General features: G+C 40.3%; 1 protein-coding gene across 9 annotated transcripts in view; it reads left to right on the forward strand.

Moving 5' to 3' along the window:
* The window catches only part of LOC126365820 (balbiani ring protein 3-like), a 282,987-nt gene that overhangs the window by 216,011 nt on the left and 48,001 nt on the right, over window positions 1-18,975 (forward strand). For all 9 annotated transcript variants that reach the window (XM_050008419.1, XM_050008425.1, XM_050008422.1 and 6 more), the window contains 2 exons: window positions 8,641-8,823; window positions 15,561-15,728. In XM_050008419.1, coding sequence (XP_049864376.1) covers window positions 8,641-8,823; window positions 15,561-15,728 — 351 coding nt within the window. The remainder of the gene's footprint in view (window positions 1-8,640; window positions 8,824-15,560; window positions 15,729-18,975) is intronic.

Raw genomic sequence — 18,975 nt, forward strand, 5'->3', positions numbered from 1 at the left:
AATGCCTCCTCATTAGTTAGTTATCTACCCATCTAATCTTCAGCATTCTTCTGTAGAACCACATTTCGAAAGCTTCTATTCTCTTCTTGTCCAAACCATTTATCGTCCATGTTTCACTTCCATACATGGCTGCACTCCATACAAATACTTTCAGAAATGACTTCTTGACACTTAAATCTATACTCGATGTTAACAAATTTCTCTTCTTCAGAAACACTTTCCTTCCCATTGCCAGTCTACATTTTATATCTTCTCTACTTTGACCATCATCAGTTATTTTGCTCCCCAAATAGCAAAACTCCTTTACTATTTTAAGTGTCTCATTTCCTAATCTAATTCCCTCAGCATCACCCGACTTAATTCGACTACATTCCATTATCCTCGTTTTGCTTTTGTTAATTTTCATCTTATATCCTCCTTTCAGGACACTGCCCATTCCATTCAACTGCTCTTCAAAGTCCTTAGCTGTCTGTGACAGAATTGCAATGTCATCAGCGAACCTCAAAGTTTTTATTTCTGCTCCATGGACTTTGATACCTACTCCAAAATTTTCTTTTGTTCCCTTTACTGCTTGCTCAATATACAGATTGAATAACATCGGGGAGAGGTTACAACCCTGTCTCACTCCCTTCCCAACCACTGCCTCCCTTTCATGTCCCTCGACTCTTATAACTGCCATCTGGTTTCTGTACAAATTGTAAATAGCCTTTCGCTCCTTGTATTTTACCCCTGCCACCTTTAGAATTTGAAAGAGAGTATTCCAATCAACATTGTCAAAAGCTTTCTCTAAGTCTACAAATGCTAGAAACGTAGGTTTGCCTTTCCTTAATCTTTGTTCTAAGATAAGTCGTAAGGTCAGTATTGCCTCACGTGTTCCAGTGTTTCTACGGAATCCAAACTGATCTTCCCCGAGGTCGGCTTCTACTAGTTTTTCCATTCGTCTGTAAAGAATTCATGTTAGTATTTTGCAGCTGTGGCTTACTAAACTGATTGTTCGGTAATTTTCACATCTGTCAACACCTGCTTTCTTTGGGATTGGAATTCTTATATTCTTCTTGAAGTCTGAGGGTATTTCGCCTACTTCATACATCTTGCTCACCAGATGGTAGAGTTTTGTCAGGACTGGCTCTCCCAAGGCCGCCAGTAGTTCCAATGGAATGTTGTCTACTCCCGTGGCCTTGTTTCGACTCAGATCTTTCAGTGCTCTGTCAAATTCTTCACGCAATAATATATCTCCCATTTCCTCTTCATCTACATCCTCTTCCATTTCCATAATATTGTCCTCAAGTACATCGCCCTTGTATAGGCGCTCTATATACTCCTTCCACCTTTCTGCTTTTCCTTCTTTGCTTAGAACTGGGTTTCCATCTGAGCTCTTGATGTTCATACAAGTGGTTCTCTTATCTCCAAAGGTCTCATTAATTTTCCTGTAGGCAGTATCTATCTTACCCCTAGTGAGATAAGCCTCTATATCCTTACATTTGTCCTCTAGCCATCCCTGCTTAGCCATTTTGCACTTCATGTCGATCTCAGTTTTGAGATTTTTGTATTCCTTTTTGCCTGCTTCATTTACTGCATTTTTATATTTTCTCCTTTCATTAATTAAATTCAGTATTTTTTCTGTTACCCAAGGATTTCTACTAGCCCTCGTCTTTTTACCTACTTGATTCTCTGCTGCCTTCACTACTTCATCCCTCAAAGCTACCCATTCTTCTTCTACTGTGTTTCTTTCCCCCATTCCTGTCAATTGTTCCCTTATGCTCTCCCTGAAACTCTGTACAACCTCTGGTTCAGTCAGTTTATCCAGGTCCCATCTCCTTAATTTCCCACCTTTTTGCAGTTTCTTCCGTTTTAATCTACAGGTCATAACCAATAGATTGTGGTCAGAGTCCACATCTGCCCCCAGGAATGTCTTACAATTTAAAACCTGGTTCCTAAATCTCTGTCTTACCATTATATAATCTATCTGGTACCTTTTAGTATCTCCAGGGTTCTTCCATGTATATAACCTTATTTCATGATTCTTAAACCAAGTGTTAGCTATGATTAAGTTGTGCTCTGTGCAAAATTCTACCAGGTGGCTTCCTCTTTCATTTCTTAGTCCCAGTTCATATTCACCTACTGTGTTTCCTTCTCTCCCTTTTCCTACACTCGAATTCCAGTCACCCATGACTATTAAATTTTCGTCTCCCTTCACTATCTGAATAATTTCTTTTATTTCATCATACATTTCTTCAATTTCTTTGTCATCTGCAGAGCCAGTTGGCATATAAACTTGTACTACTGTAGTAGGTGTGGGCTTCGTATCTATCTTGGCCACAATAATGTGTTCACTTTGCTGTTTGTAGTAGCTTACCCGCATTCCTATTTTCCTATTCATTATTAAACCTACTCCTGCATTACCCCTATTTGATTTTGTGTTTATAACCCTGTAGTCACCTGACCAGAAGTCTTGTTCCTCCTGCCACCGAACTTCACTAATACCCACTATATCTAGCTTTAACCTATCCATTTCCCTTTTTAAATTTTCTAACCTACCTGCCCGATTAAGGGATCTGACATTGCACGCTCCGATCCATAGAACGCCAGTTTTCTTTCTCCTGATAACGACATCCTCTTGAGTAGTCCCCGCCCGGAGATCCGAATGGGGGACTATTTTACCTCCGGAATATTTTACCCAAGAGGACGCCATTATCATTTAATCATACAGTAAAGCTGCATGCCCTCAGGAAAAATTACGGCTGTAGTTTCCCCTTGCTTTCAGCCGTTCGCAGTACCAGCACAGCAAGGCCGTTTTGGTTATTGTTACATGGCCAGATCAGTCAATCATCCAGACTGTTGCCCTTGCAACTACTGAAAAGGCTTCTGCCCCTCTTCAGGAACCACATGTTTGTCTGGCCTCTCAACAGATACCCCTCCGTTGTGGTTGTACCTACGGTACGGCTATCTGTATCGCTGAGGCACGCAAGCCTCCCCACCAACGGCAAGGTCCATGGTTCATGGGGGGGGGGGGGGGGGGGGGTTTCGTTTATAACAAGTACATTTTCCAGAAGCCATTGAGCTGTGGTATTTGCAGATATGTATGCTCTTCTCTCAAGCTGTGCCACAGTTTGGTCATTGTTCAGTAATGTCATGTCATCTGCATACAATATTTTCTTCTCTTTCTCTTCAATACCTATGTCATTAACAAACATATTAAAAAGCAATGGCCCCATTACTGGTCCCTGCGGCACTCCAAATTTGATGGTTTTGGTTTCTCACTGATATGCATCCCTTATTGATAAATATTGCACATATTGGTCGCACAAGTGATGCCCAAGATTAAGAAAGTTCTTGAGATTGAAATTCTCATCATGGATGATGTCACATGGGAGTACATGCAAATCATTTCTCCTGGGGAATGTTTCTAGTTTACATGTCCCTGCAACAGTTTGGACAATCTGGAAGGGGCGTACTGTAATCGACTCCCTCTGACATCAGTGCAGATCATCTGCCACCATTAACATGTGAATGTGACTAACAGAATCTCATTGTCTATTCGCTGCATCTGCAGGGCATTCTTCAGTACTGCAACAGGGACGTAGTTAGAAATGCATGACCAAGTTGTCCTTATTAACCAATGAATCCTTGAAGAAATACTGTGGTAGCTGCATTGGCACAACCTGTCTCTCACAGGCATAGTGTGACTTTCTCATGACAGAATGCTCACACAGAGCCAGCGGAGAAACAGGGCTGGTGGTGTGAGTATCCTTATTTGCCAAGTAGCATATCGGCACTACAGTGCAAGGATAGATGACGTCTGGCACACTCGGCCAGTGTTCCAGTATCACAAGCAGAAAGTGAGAAGGCACTCTTTAAGTTGAGCTGAGGACTCTGGGACATCAGCTGGTGACAGGTGGTGGCAGACACTGAGTGGTTTGCATGACAGCATGTAGACCAGTGGCTCCAGTTAGTAGACGCCACTGCTTGGTGAGGGCCAATGTGATGTAGCAGAACATTCAATTAATGACTAGCCAGGAGGCTCTGCTAATCAAATGCAAGATACTGAATGATATAGCCAGCAGAGACAGGAATATTTATAGTCCTTATACCCAGGTGCATAAGGAGGCAAGTTCCTGTCACATACCTGAATTTGTAAATGACGCATTATGCTGCACTATGTAGCAGAATGGTCAGCCACCAATGATCATTTGTGCTAGCACTATTTCAGCTCCCACCTGCAGAACTGGGGCTACAGATGTTTTGCATCTTACATGGCTAGTTGCAAGGGCCCCCTTTGCATCTTAGACTGCATCAGATTATTAGACCAACAGCAGAGTGCTCTCCATACACAATTAGAATGGGAAGAAACCCTGATTTGTAGCACAGTGTTAAATACCCTCTGCCATACAAACCACGGTACTTCCTTGAATATGTGTGTGGGTTACAAGCAGAGACTTCATGAACTCAACGACTCGTGAAGATATTTCCCAGGTACATATTAAGGTACTCTTTGGTTCCATGCTGTGACATTGTTCTTATCCTAATTTTTTGTGTATTGTGACATAAAGCTCATTTCAGTCTCATTTATCCTTCTAATGTAACAATTTTCATAAATTTTATTGTATATGCATAGTACATTCTAAGACAAATAAAAAGATGCACCCAGAAGGAAGTATCCAAAATGAACAGAATTCAGTAGATGTGATGTGCATATACGTACAAACAAATGATTACAATTTCATAAAAATTTAATCATTTATTCAAGAGAAAAAGAGATTCACCATCTGAGAAAGTCAATAACACATTGTTCCACATCTGGCCCTTATGCTAGCAGTTATTCATCTTGGCCTATGTCCTCCTGAGGGATATTGTGCCAAATTCTGTCCAATTGGCACATTAGATTGTGAAAATACTGAGCTGGTTGTAGGGTCCTGTCCATAATGCCCCAAACTTTCTCAGTTAGGAGAAGTCCATTTACTATACTGGCCAAGGTGGGGTTTGGCAAGCATGAAGACAAGCAGTAGAAATCTTACTGTGAGCAGGCAGACATTATCTTGGTGAAATGTAAGCCCAGGATTGCTTGCCTTGAAGAGCAACAAAAAAATGCATCGAATATCACCAACATACCACTATTCCGTAAGGGTGTTGTGGATGACAACCAAAGGGGTTGAGCTATAAAACGAAATGGCACTATATACCATCACTCATTTTTGTCAGGTCATATGGTGGGTAACAGTCAGGTTGGTATCCGACTGTTGTCCATGGCATCACCAGATACATCTTCCACCTGGAATCTCATTGACTGGAGTAGAATTGTCCTCAGTGATGAGTCCTGCTTCAAACTGAGCCCCAATTGTCAGTGAAAACTTGTCTCAGAGTGCCCTGGACAGTGGTGGGATACCAACCTGAATGTTGTTCACCATGCAGCTCAACATCCAGGAGTGATGGTATGCAATGCCATTTGATTTCTTAATAGGACCTCTTATGTTGTCATCTGTGGCGCCCTTACAGCACAGTGGTACGTCAACGGTATTCTACACCCATTTTGTTGCCCTTCACAGTAAACCATCCTGGGCTTACATTTCAGCAAGAGACTGCCTGCATATGGCGAGAGTTTCTACTGCTTGTCTTTGTACTTTCAAAACCTTTCCTTTGGCCAGCCGGGTCGCCAGATCTCTCCTCAGTAGAGAATGTTTGGAGCATTATGGGCAGGGCCCTCCAACAAGCTCAAGATTTTGATAATGTAACTCATCAATTGGACAGAATTTGGCAAGATATCTCTCAGGAGGGCGCAGAGGACATCTAACAACCAAGCTGCATAAGTGGTTGCATAAGGGCCAGAGGTGGACCAATGCTTTATTGACTTGCTCAGTTTGTTGAAGCCCTTTCTCGTTAATAAATCACAAATGTTTTCTAAAATTGTAATAATTTATTTGTCTCTACACTTTCATCACATCTATCAATTTCCTTCCCTTTTGGCTAATTCCTTTGTGAATTATTTTTATCTTAGAGTGTATAAAGAGGACCTAACTCTTGATTAGTGTATAACAATTATCTTCAAAAAAATTATCTTTTACAACATACTAATGAATACAGAATTTAAGTAAAAAGAGCATACAAATAATATAATACTGATATGATTTTAATGATATCTATATTGTGTCTGTGAGTAATAACCTCCTTTGCATGTACATTGATGAACCAACAAACATTACCACTGCCCTCACTCCCCCCCCCCCCCCCCCCACTCCCCACACCAAAAGATCAAACATCATCTGATGGCACTGAGGCACATGATGTGGTAAGCAAAATATATAAGCAGAGCAGAGAAAAATGATGAATTATTTTAGTGACAATAAGGGCCACAAATGGATGACGTTGATACAGGCCAGAATGTTATGGTGAGGCACCTGGGAACAGGTATCTCAGAAACAGCAAAGCTGAGTGGTTGTTTGCTTGCTGTTGTTCTAAATGTCTATGGAAAGTGATTGAAGGACAATGAAATTGTGAATAGGTGATATGGTGTTGAATATCCATGCCTCATCAGAGAACTTGCGGATTGGAGGCTTGCCCACTGTGTAAAGTATGATAGACAGAAATCTAGGACAGATCTGATGATAGAGTACAATTGTGGTGGAAGCACAGGAGTTCCAGAATGTACCATTAGGTAGGTACAGATTGTGGAACGCAGGGCTCTGCAAAAAGTGGCCCCTACGTATCTCCATGTTGATCCAATGACACTGTCAGTTATGACTGCAGGGGGCATGGGATCATTGAGATTTGACTGTGGATCAATAGAAATGTGTCCTGTGGTTGGGTGAATGATATTTATTGTTGTATCAGGTTGAAAGTCATATCCAGAAATGCTGTCGTCCAGACAAATGACTGCAAAATTCAAGTACTATACTGTGGATGCAGACTAGTAGCAGGCAGTATTATACTATGGGGAACATTCATCTGGGCTTCGATGGGAACTGTGGTAGTAATTAAAGGCACCACTACAGCTGTGGACAATGCGATAATTATTGTGGACCACCTGCATTTCTTCATGTTTTCACGGACAGTGATGGCATATCCCAGTAACATAACTCTCAGTTACTAGGCCAAAGTCGTGCAACAGTGTTTTCGGGTGCGCGATCATAAACTCGTGCAGATGTCTTGGTCATTAAATTTGTGCATTCTGAACCTGCTGGAACACATCTCATGTACTATCTGGTGCCAGTTCTGCCAATAACAATTATTGGGTAATAATTTATAGATATTGTGTGACCTGTGCATAAACATCTGGTGACACATACCTTCTGAAACCTATCAGAAACTCATCAAATCCACGCCACACAGAATCACTGCTGTATTAGGTTCTAAAGTTGGGCCAACATGCTATTAAGCACAGGTGACCATAATATTTTCATTCATTAGTGTATTTATCAATAAAATGGTTCATTCTCATTGTGAATGTAAGTTAACTATCAACTGAATTTTAAGATAAGAGGCAAGACTCAGATTTACATCAAAACTTATTCCTATAGGATAAAAATTGTGTATGATGTATAACTTCCTCTTCTATCCTGTGGATAAGCTTAATATTGTGCAAAGATAGTATTTTGCTGGCTGTACAAAAGTATTCATGCTTTATATGGATATTTTTCTATCTTGCACCTGTCTTCAATATCTTTAAATTCCATAGGTTTTTGCGTGCATCACATATTCATCGTTAGTCATTGGTAACAGTCTCTGAAACTTGAAAGATCTGCTGTCTACCAGCTTAGAGTTCCCTCTAGTTCACAGATTGTTCATTAAAATGTGTTCACAACCAGTTCACTTGTCAGCCATACACACAAAGTACTCTTTTGTTGTTTTTAGTATGAAATAATGACAGATGGTAAACAGTCATTAAGTTCCTAATGTTATCTATACTAGCCTTAAGTAAAAAATAAAATAGATTATTGTCTCTTTTACAAGAGTTTATGTTGGTGAAATTGCTTGAAAATGCTAGAGAAGATATCCAGAAAAATCGAAAATAGAGGGGAACAGAAGAAGGGAAAGATTTTGATATGATCCACTGCTGCAGTCTGTGCTTAACAGAGTAGTTTGAAATTTGTCAGTGAGATTCCTCCAGAATATCAAAATTCAGGAGGGGATTAGGAACTAGAAACCTACTCAGTTTGGTGTCCAGAATCACTGAAAAAAGTGCAACCAAAAAAATATTTTAAAAGGCAATAAGTTAGTTATACAGGAAAGGGCGAGAAATGTAAGTACTATAATGACCATTGGACAGGTTAATACAGTTAGCTGTGTGAATGTCTTTTAATGTAAATCAAGGAAAAACCATCTGAACATATCAGTTGAATGATTTTTTTAAAAAATTAGATAAAAGAATATTTGCACACAACTGCGCACCCACACTCAGCTGGCATTTGACTTTAAAAAGTCATTTGATGCTCTAGGTGTTAGTGGTTGTATCTTGATACGTCTTACGTATTTGCTGTAATAAGTTCCTTTTTCAGTTATTGACTAAAATTGGAGACCATGTGATTGGTGGGAACTTTTTTTGTCAGCATCCCACTAGAGATAGTAAGACTGTATAGTTGTTTTATTGGATGTATTTGTATTGTTAACTGTATTATGATAGTTTATTAAGCAGTTACTCTTTTGTAGGTCGTCAAAAAAAGGCATTTATGAATCTCTGTGGTGTAAGCAGTCCTCTAGTTGATGCTGAAACTGGAGAAGCAGTAGAATGTAAAATAAATGACACAGCAATTAATTGTCCAAGCAATTATGAATGTGTGTCTGCTAATGACACAGATCATGGTGTCTGTTGTATCAGTGAAGGTAGACCAGGTAAGCAGCTGATCATTTTCATTACATATTACAACAAACCAGTAAACCACCAATTCTCTAAATAATTGGCCTCACATGTACGAAACAGATTCAAACTTCTGATTAGGGATGAGTTGGAATGTATTAAGTATTTGACATTAAACATGTAATTGACAAGAAGTTTAGAAAAGGATTGAAATAACTTTTACAGTTTGTTGGAAGTTCCTGAGTGCTCTCATTATAAAAGTCTGGACATGCATAGCTTGGGTACTTAGAGCTCCATTTTAAGCAAAAGCTAGTTTTTCACGAAACTCAATGTTTATGATGTCATATCTCTGGAAATGTAATAATGTCGTACAATGATATAATTTTGCAGGTATCTTCAGTGGTATTCATGGGTACTGTATACAAAATGTCTTGTGAATGGAGTTGGTAGTAAAAACGCCATAAATTGTAATGCGTTATGCTGAAGCTTTACTGCATGAACAGTGAAAATGTTCTGAGTCATAAATGCTGTTCCTTTCATCATTTTTGTGATGCATGTCAGGGAGGAAAAGTTTTCCAAAGTTTTTAAATATGTGTAACATTTCTTATAGAGTATAATCCCAAGCATATGTGATTTTAGATCTATCATCTTGACATGTTTGCATGGTCTGTGCGTCAATGACCCGAATACCAGTGTGAAGTTACTATCTTATCTCCAGTCACAATAGTCATAGCAGTGTGCCCACTTTTTGCCAAGAAAGTGCACACAATTCATTTTTTTCTGTGGGAACACCCAAATGTGAATACTGCTTTGTTTCAGTTTTAAATTGGCACAACCATAATTCATCATCACTTGTATTAAATATTGCTTTTGACCACCTGATATCATGTTCTTCTGTAGTATTACTTACAATAATATCTACAATATGGAGAGAATAGATTGCTGCTCATCCCAAAGAGGAGATGTTGAGTTGCAGACAGGCACAATGAAAAATAATGCTAGAAATACTCCAGGTTTTGGAGAAAGTCTTCTTGTGCAGTAGCAAATTCACACAACATTAACTCTCACACACAAAGAAGCACTTAAACCATTAAATTCATTTGTAATGTCATCTCTATGTAGTCCTCTACATAAAAGTAGTTGATTCTCAGATCCACATAGGGCAATACCTTATGATGTAGAATCACATTGTACACCAATAAAATTCACACATTATGAGTGCTTGTAAGATATTCATGTCACTGTGCTGAACTTTGACACATTACATTTTCCTTCTGTGACATTACATTTTCCTTGTTGGTTAGAGAGCAGTGTATTGCTTTTGGGACCAGAGTTTATCAGCCAAAGTGCTCTGGTAGGTCCCTTGCTGCCATAATACCGTTGAGATTTATGAACACTTCACTGTCTTATCATATGTGTGATTGATTAGCCATCTAATGAATTCTGATCACACATAGCCATTTTCTTTTGTTAACTGCTTCAGACGAGTCTTGGTAGGAATAACTAACCATATAATTTCTCAGGACTTGGATTTCATCTCCTCTATTTTCACTTCTTATGTTCATTGCTAACAAGAATGATTATTTTAAGACATTATTCACACTGTTTTTGTTTTATGGAAACATAGTGTAATCTTGCATATGGAAACATAGTGTAACCTTGCACTTACAGTGTAAAGTGCGCAAGTGAAGTTTGATGAAAATTATGGTGAAACAGTGACGTGTTCGTGGCACTTGCTCAGTTTGGACTCCTTCAGGTATTTTTTGAATGGCTCTGTTTATGTTAAAGAGATTGCTCTACAAATGGGAGGACGCTGTGGTCAGATATCGAAATAACACAGTTCAGTATATCTCAAAAAGAAGGCATCCATTTCTTTGAACTGGTAACTGCAAGGATTTTCTGCAATTTTCCCCATGACTTTTGTCTTAGCATAAACCCAAATATGCCTGCCCACAGGGTCGATAACAACCCTGCCTTAAGGGGCAAAATATTATTCTCACCGGTCAAAAATAAAACTGTCAGAATGTGCAGAAAATGTAATGTAAATTTGCATGACAAATGCTTTGCTGAGTTTATGCATAATGATATGTTTTATATTCCTGACATACCAAGTACGAGTACTTAATAGTTAATAACTTTTAATAATAAACACTAGTTATGATGTTACTAATGTTGTTGTGGTCTTCAGTCCTGAGACTAGTTTGATGCAGCTTTCCATGCTACTCCATCCTGTACAAGCTTCATCATCTCCCAGTACTTACTGCAGCCTTCATCAAACTGAATCTGTTTAGTGTATCCATGATTCAACTCTTGGGCTCCCTCTACAATTTTTACCCTGCACACAGCCCTCCAATACTAAATTGGTGATCCCTTGATGCCTCAGAACATGTCCTACCAAGTGATCCCTTCTTCTAGTCAAGTTGTGGCACAAACTCCTCTTCTCCCCAATTCTATTCAATGCCTCCTCATTAGTTATGTGATCTACCCATCTAATCTTCAGCATTCTTCTGTAGCACCACATTTCGAAAGCTTCTATTCTCTTCTTGTCCAAACTATTTATTGTACATGTTTCACTTCCATACATGGCTGCACTCCATACAAATACTTTCAAAAACGACTTCCTGACACTTAAGTCTATACTTGATGTTAACAGATTTCTCTTATTCAGAAATGCTTTCCTTGCCATTGCCAGTCTACATTTTATGTCCTCTGTACTTTGACCATCATCAGTTATTTTGCTCCCCAAATAGCAAAACTCCTTTACTATTTTAAGTGTCTCATTTCCTAATCTAATTCCCTCAGCATCACCCGACTTAATTCGACTACATTCCATTATCCTCGTTTTGCTTTTGTTAATGTTCATCTTATATCCTCCTTTCAGGACACTGCCCATTCCATTCAACTGCTCTTCCAAGTCCTTAGCTGTCTGTGACAGAATTACAATGTCATCGGCAAACCTCAAAGTTTTTATTTCTGCTCCATGGACTTTGATACCTACTCCGAAATTTTCTTTTGTTCCCTTTACTGCTTGCTCAATATACAGATTGAATAACATCGGAGAAAGGTTACAACCCTGTCTCACTCCCTTCCCAACCACTGCCTCCCTTTCATGTCCCTCGACTCTTATAACTGCCATCTGGTTTCTGTACAAATTGTAAATAGCCTTTCGCTCCTTGTATTTTACCCCTGCCACCTTTAGAATTTGAAAGAGAGTATTCCAATCAACATTGTCAAAAGCTTTCTCTAAGTCTACAAATGCTAGAAACGTAGGTTTGCCTGTCCTTAATCTTTCTTCTAAGATAAGTCGTAAGGTCAGTATTGCCTCACGTGTTCCAGTGTTTCTACGGAATCCAAACTGATCTTCCCCGAGGTCGGCTTCTACTAGTTTTTCCATTCGTCTGTAAAGAATTCATGTTAGTATTTTGCAGCTGTGGCTTATTAAACTGATTGTTCGGTAATTTTCACATCTGTCAACACCTGCTTTCTTTGGGATTGGAATTATTATATTCTTCTTGAAGTCTGAGGGTATTTCGCCTATTTCATACATCTTGCTCACCAGATGGTAGAGTTTTGTCAGGACTGGCTCTCCCAAGGCCGTCAGTCGTTCCAATGGAATGTTGTCTACTCCCGGGGCCTTGTTTCGACTCAGGTCTTTCAGTGCTCTGTCAAACTCTTCACGCAGTATCATATCTCCCATTTTATCTTCATCTACATCCTCTTCCCTTTCTGTAACATTGCCCCCAAGGACATCGCCCTTGTATAGACCCTCTATATACTCCTTCCACCTTTCTGCTTTCCCTTCTTTGCTTAGGTTCGTGCTTTTTTGCTTTAGGTTATGACATGTTCGATATGCCTGTCATCATTGGCAATGATGTGGCACAGATGAATAATGAAATACTGCATGACCCACTGCAGTGTTGGAACTTCGATGCTGTCGATGATGTCCTGAATGGTTTTTTTCAGCTCAGCAGTGGTTTTGGGGTTCTGGCTGTACACCTTGTCTTTAATGTAGCCCCACAAAAAGAAGTCATATGTGTTCACATGTGGAGAATATGACAGCCAATCAAGGCCCATGTCATGGTCTTTGGGTACCCCAGAACCAGAATGTAGTTCCCAAAGTGGTCCTCTAGGACATCTCTCTCCTGCTTCGATGGGGTCAAGCTTCACCTTGCATGAACACATCTTGTCGAAATAATGATCACTTTGGATAATGAGGATGAAATCATCTTCCAGAATCTTCACATTTGGTAGTCACCATGACATCAAGGAATATCACACCTCTTATTCCGTGACTGGACACTGCACACCACAGTCACCTGTTGAGGGTAAGGAGACTTCTTGATCGTGAAATGCAAATTCAGTCCCCCAAATGCACCCATTTTGCTTATTGATGAACCCATACAAATTAAGTGGACTTCTTCGCTAAAAGAAACTATGCATGTGCACACTAATTCCCATCATGCCTCTCCGCCAACTATGCAGTTTGAATGTGCTTATGCAGACTGTTCAGAAATTGTCACCCTGTGTCTAGGAGGCAGAGCCCAGCAGAGGCAACACTGTAGCCTACTGCAGACCTCCTCTGGTATCTAGCAGCCTATAAAGTTCACAGTAATATATGCCAGAGCAGATCAATTTACTGTATGGAGTTGTTTGGTACATGCCGTACTAGTCCAGTGTTGATGACTTCACTGTGTACTTTTCTTGTTGGACAGCTCATAATCTGCTGTTGATGGACTTAGATGTATTTGCATACATATTGGCTTGCATCTTCTGCTGTGGCAGATATGAACTCCGAATATAACCTTCACTTTCTTCAGTGTATCCTTTGGCATTTAATGACTGTAGACTTAATCTAAGCATTGCTTTGTGGGGGTTCTTGTTTGGAGAATGGTATGGACAGTGTTTGCTTATATCTTGCAGGATACAAAAGCAACTGCATTGGCATCATCAGGTATAACTCGATCACGATATTATTGCACTTCGCCTCCTGAGGCCATTATCAGAAATATTCAGTGACAGAGAAAACAAGTACAGTGACGACTAAGGAAAATGCATTGCACTATTGAATGATTTCAAGACAGTTGTGCATATACTATCAAGTGGTTCGCCATGTCCTCCTGATATATCCTAAAAAAACTCATAGTAAGCCAACCAAAGCTGACTACTGATGATCAAGTGTGTGCCTTCATAGTTATTGTATTTATGGTTAGTCTCCTTGATTGTGTGCAGTGTCCTGTCTAAAGTTCGCATCCTATAGTGCATCAAACAAGCAATATATCTTCTGGATTGTGAGATTCATACATACACTAGTGAACTAATTTCTCATTTTAAGCATTTTCTCTTTAACCTACATAAATGCTCTCATTCAGGGCAACACTGATCAGTCTTTTTCCAGAATTTCTACTAATATTAGGAAATGAAGTTCAGAAAAATTGAGAAAGAGCATTGGGGAGTGAAACTCTGAAAACATAGCAACAATGTATAGAAGTTAATCTTAAATGATCAAAACCTTTGGTTTGACAAGGAAGGTGTGGCTTTAGTATACAGGAATTTGATCATCTTTTCTGACGTTAACTATCAACAATTCAGGTATGTTATGTTCATAGACAGAAATTGCACCTAGTGAGCATAATTGGTAGCTTTTTCATCTGATTTGTCATGCTGCTATGATATTGCACCCATAAATGTCCCTCATCTCCATTCTTACCCAGTCATTATCAAATAAAATTTGTCATTAACTTAGATTAATGTTTTCTGTAACTCCAAAACGTGCACCCCCCCCCCCCCCCCCCCCCCGCCACTCATCTTCTCAGGAGTGGTATGTATCCTGTCAGTCCAAAACATTTCAGGGCTGACTTAGTAAAAAAAAACTATAGAAAAGATAACATAGTGGTTTAAATGCTTCAGATATTCTATATAGTATCCCCCAGTTGAGTACAACACACAAAACATTCATATGATCATATGAAACAGTCAGAAAAGTCATTCTTTGTGATATTGTTTAATTCCCACATCACATTGGCTCGAGTATCAGTTAATGACCCTTCACATGAATTTCTGCACTTCATTGTTAGTGTTAGATTCATATTGATAATGCCAAATCTTGTCACCTGTTATGAATTTTTCCAGAAAATAATTGTCCACATTTTGCAGTACAGTCAAGTTATAGCAGGCATTCAAGCATCATCATTTTTGTTAAGGAATCAAGATGTGCAGGATAAACTTCACACAAACTTTCTAAAGAATGTCTTGAATACTTGATTTAGAGGTGTTGCTCCATTGCGATTTATGACATAATAGTATTAACACACTACAGCTGCATGCCCACTACATAACAATACCTGCTCACTAGTAATTGTTTGAGTGTGTATTTTTTTGTTTACAGTTAATAGTTCGAGCTATCACCTTAGTTACTACACTGCCATCCCTTATACACAAGGAATAAAATAAGTCTCAAAACTTTTTGAGTAGACTTTGCATAAATTGCCTGCATAGCCTGGTCAGTAAGATTAAACAGTAAAGTCCAAGATTCCAGATTTTAGTCCCTGTCGACCACACAATGTTACTCTTACAAGAAGTTTCAGAAGAATGCAAACTTCATTTGCTAGTGAAAGAATCATTCTGTAATTGACTCAATCTTGGAAGTCAGTTACGGATAATGTTGAGAATATGTTACTCACTTTACAAGAAAACTAATAATTTTTCTTGTGTGGATTTTATGGTTTTTGATTTGTGTGTCAACGCTTGTTATATTACTCGTGTTCTCTTTTAGAACAAATACAACTGGATGTATGCATATCAGAACCAGAAGAAAATTGTGAAAAGTTAATGCCATGTCAGGCAGATAATGATTGTGAAGAATACGGCAGATGCTGTTTCAGTGATATTTGTGGTGCAGTATGTATGAGTACTCCAGTACCAGAAGAACGGCCACAGACAAGTAAGTTTCATGTTTTGCTACATATCCTTTTTCTCAGTAAATTGCTATGATGTAAGTTAAGTATAAGAACAGTAGTTATAATTTAAACGGTATGTTATCTTACCCCATGTTAAGAACATGCTCAAATCAGATTAGGTAAGTATTGATGCTGTCATATGCCATGTTAAATAAGATTAGACCTTTTTTTTTTTTAAATTCGTAGACTTACATAACTTAGAAATTATTTCTAGCATTTTGCAAGTGCATTTAATCCAGTTGTTAACCAAATTTCATTACCAAATAATAGTATTACCAATGACAGAAAATTTACACATTAAATTTAACAATGGAAAATCTAGAATGGAATAACAATAGTATTATGAAAAGGATAAATTGCTGCTCACTATATAGAGGATATGTTGAGTTGCAAACAGGCACAACAAATAGACTTATGGGATTTTGGATATGGATCGTAATATACGTAATAAACAGTTCTCAAGTTTTCTATGTACACATATATTTTACCATAAAGACTGATACACATGAACACTGTAATTTGTGTGATCAAAGTGACCTATTGAGCCACTCAGCCCACCTCCCGCAGTAGAGAGAATGCCCTATGAGACCTGAGAGGGGGGAGGGGGGGGGGGTGTCGTGTGGGTGTCACATTAGCGTGAATGGTGTGAGGTGGCAGGCACGCGACCGGAAGCTCCATCCCTGTCGGGTCGGCATGCGAAGGTGCAGAGGGCACTGAATGCGAATTGTCACACAGCAATGGATGTTTTTTAACTAACCTGATGAGTGTTTGAACTGATGCTTGGCAATGAAGTTCAATCTGGTGAAGGAACTGCGGATTGCAGTTTCAACAGCAAGGTGCGGGCCCAGTGAGCTCGTTGTAAGTGTGAGCAATGCAGTGTTTCAGCTTATCGTTCTCCCAGTGGAGGTGCACCACTGAGTCATATTCTGAAAGTAGGTTAGTGACGCATGAGGGCGGAACACTCGCGAACTAAATCCCATTTTGCAGCGGAAACGGAATGAGGATTATGGGTGCCAGAACACGGTATCTGAGTGGTGTAACACTGAACACTGGACTACATTCGGGGAGAGCTTGCAATGGGACAAACAATCCATACTGAGAATTGGTTTGTCGATGTCGACAGTGTAGAAGGTCTATGGGAAATGCAGAGAAGGGGATAGGTGCATCATCACTTTCACAGAACCGACAGTTTGTAACGTCGATGCATTGACAGCTCGTAGGAGAGACTTCATCGGTGAAAAGCCAGTAGGAACCAACAATCGAGGTATGATAGACACATCAATGCCAGTGTCAGTTAGGTAGACAAACTGCGATGAAATGTCTGTCACGTATAAATGACCGCTCGGCCGAGGGGATGAGTGGTTGGAGTGCAATGTTAGGGGACTCCTGTGAAGTTCCCCACAGAACTCGGCATCACTTAGTTCCTGCAGTCGGCATTTGGGTATTGGAAAAGTAATCTGCACTTCTTGGCCTCAGCTCCAAAAATCTTGTGGTACCAAAAGTACAGATGAGCCAGATGTGGCAGTGGCGGTGACTGTGATAGCAGGGGAGGCTTGCCCCTCGTTGATCTGTTCTGGGACATAAACCGGGACGTGTGGAGTGTGGGCGAGTCTTGAGTGCTTGGAAAGAGGAGAGAGCGTTGAAGCGGAATGGGCCCTGCCCCTGCCTGCAGACGGCTGGTAACAGGAGCCGTAGTGCCACACAGCGATGGGGGGTGAGCTGGGTGTTTCGGGTGCAGGAGCGCATACAGCTGATCTGCTATGCGTAGGCAAGAACCGATAGACTCGTAAGAGTGCAGCAGTAGATGTATCTGTAGTTCATTAGGTAAGTTGGTAGACCATACTGCCCACTGAGTGACATCTGGCATCGTGTGTTCACTCACAAGTAACCTGAGGTGGCACCAAAGTTCTGACAGAGTGCATTCCCCCATGTGCTCCTCATATAGAATCTTGGTTATCAACTCCTGTGGTGAGCATCGTTTTCTTGGCAAACTCTTACTTCGATGGCCTTGGATGCGAAAGTAGGAGGTCACAAAATAAATCCGAGTGGTTGTGAAGGTGTGTGACCAAACATAAGAACTTGGAGTTGTCATCAGTCACTTGATGCAGCTCGAAGATGTGCTCCACCAGAGCAAACCATGAAACTGGATTGTCCTCCTATAGGGAAAGGCCTGCAGTCCCGCTGCACAAGAGTTCATGCTGGGATCTGGCATCACCAGAGCGGAAATGTTACTAGCACACCTGTCCTGAACAATGGCTGGTTGTGATGTCTTTGAAGACGCCCGAAAACAGAGAGGTGGCAGGCACGGTCAGTACTACAAGAATGAACAGGCGAGCGGCACGTAATGAGGACCTGAAAACTGGACCGGAACTAGGATGAGGAGGGGGAGGGGGTGGCCTGGAGCTTACAGTGGCAACAACGAGAGTTTTCTGCACATACTGGCTATGCACTCTTCGTGGTAGGACCATAAAACACTGGTGAAACCTGTTGGCAGTCTATCATAGTACAACGTTGCGGTGAAGAGGCTATGTTGGTTGCCCTTGTACCCACGTGGTCGCGAAACTGGGTCACCGATCGGTTGTTTGTTGTGTCGAACTGGATGCATAAAAATGTCTGCCACTGATTTTTGAGAAGGCGAGGCTGGCGTAGCTTGGTAATAGTTGACTGCATGTGCGTTTTACACAAATGGTGGCGTTGCACATGCCACTACTGTAACTGACGTCATGGCGCATAAAGGATCAAAGCACGTGTGCGAATTTTGGTCCCTTTTAACTTTGTACGAGTGATCGATTGTCACACTACTTAGTAGATCATACATTTCACTGTTGTTGTACATAATCCGGCGAAACAAAGCCTGAGTCCATTGTTTGAGGTAACTGTGTAACACTCTGTCACTGTGGAGTTGCTAAAGTAGAGGTTATCTTCATTGAAGATCGTAGATCATTGTCAGTTAGCTGCAAAATAACTGACGGCGGAAGGTTGTGTTGGCCTGGTTGTAAGAGCTGGGCCTCCAAATCTTCGTAAAGAATGTTCGGTGATGTAGCCATGGTGTCGGGCGTGAAACCTGTTGATTCTATACGACCAGCACAGAAGTCACAGAAGATGTAGAACTTCTTGTCTGGGGTCACCAGTATGGGATTCTGGATACGGATCATAACATATGTAATAAACAGTTCAAAAGTTTTCTATATACACATATATTTTACCATAAAGGCTGGTACACATGAACAC

This window comes from Schistocerca gregaria, chromosome 4 (genome assembly GCF_023897955.1).
Source record: "Schistocerca gregaria isolate iqSchGreg1 chromosome 4, iqSchGreg1.2, whole genome shotgun sequence".
Lineage (NCBI taxonomy): Eukaryota > Metazoa > Arthropoda > Insecta > Orthoptera > Acrididae > Schistocerca > Schistocerca gregaria.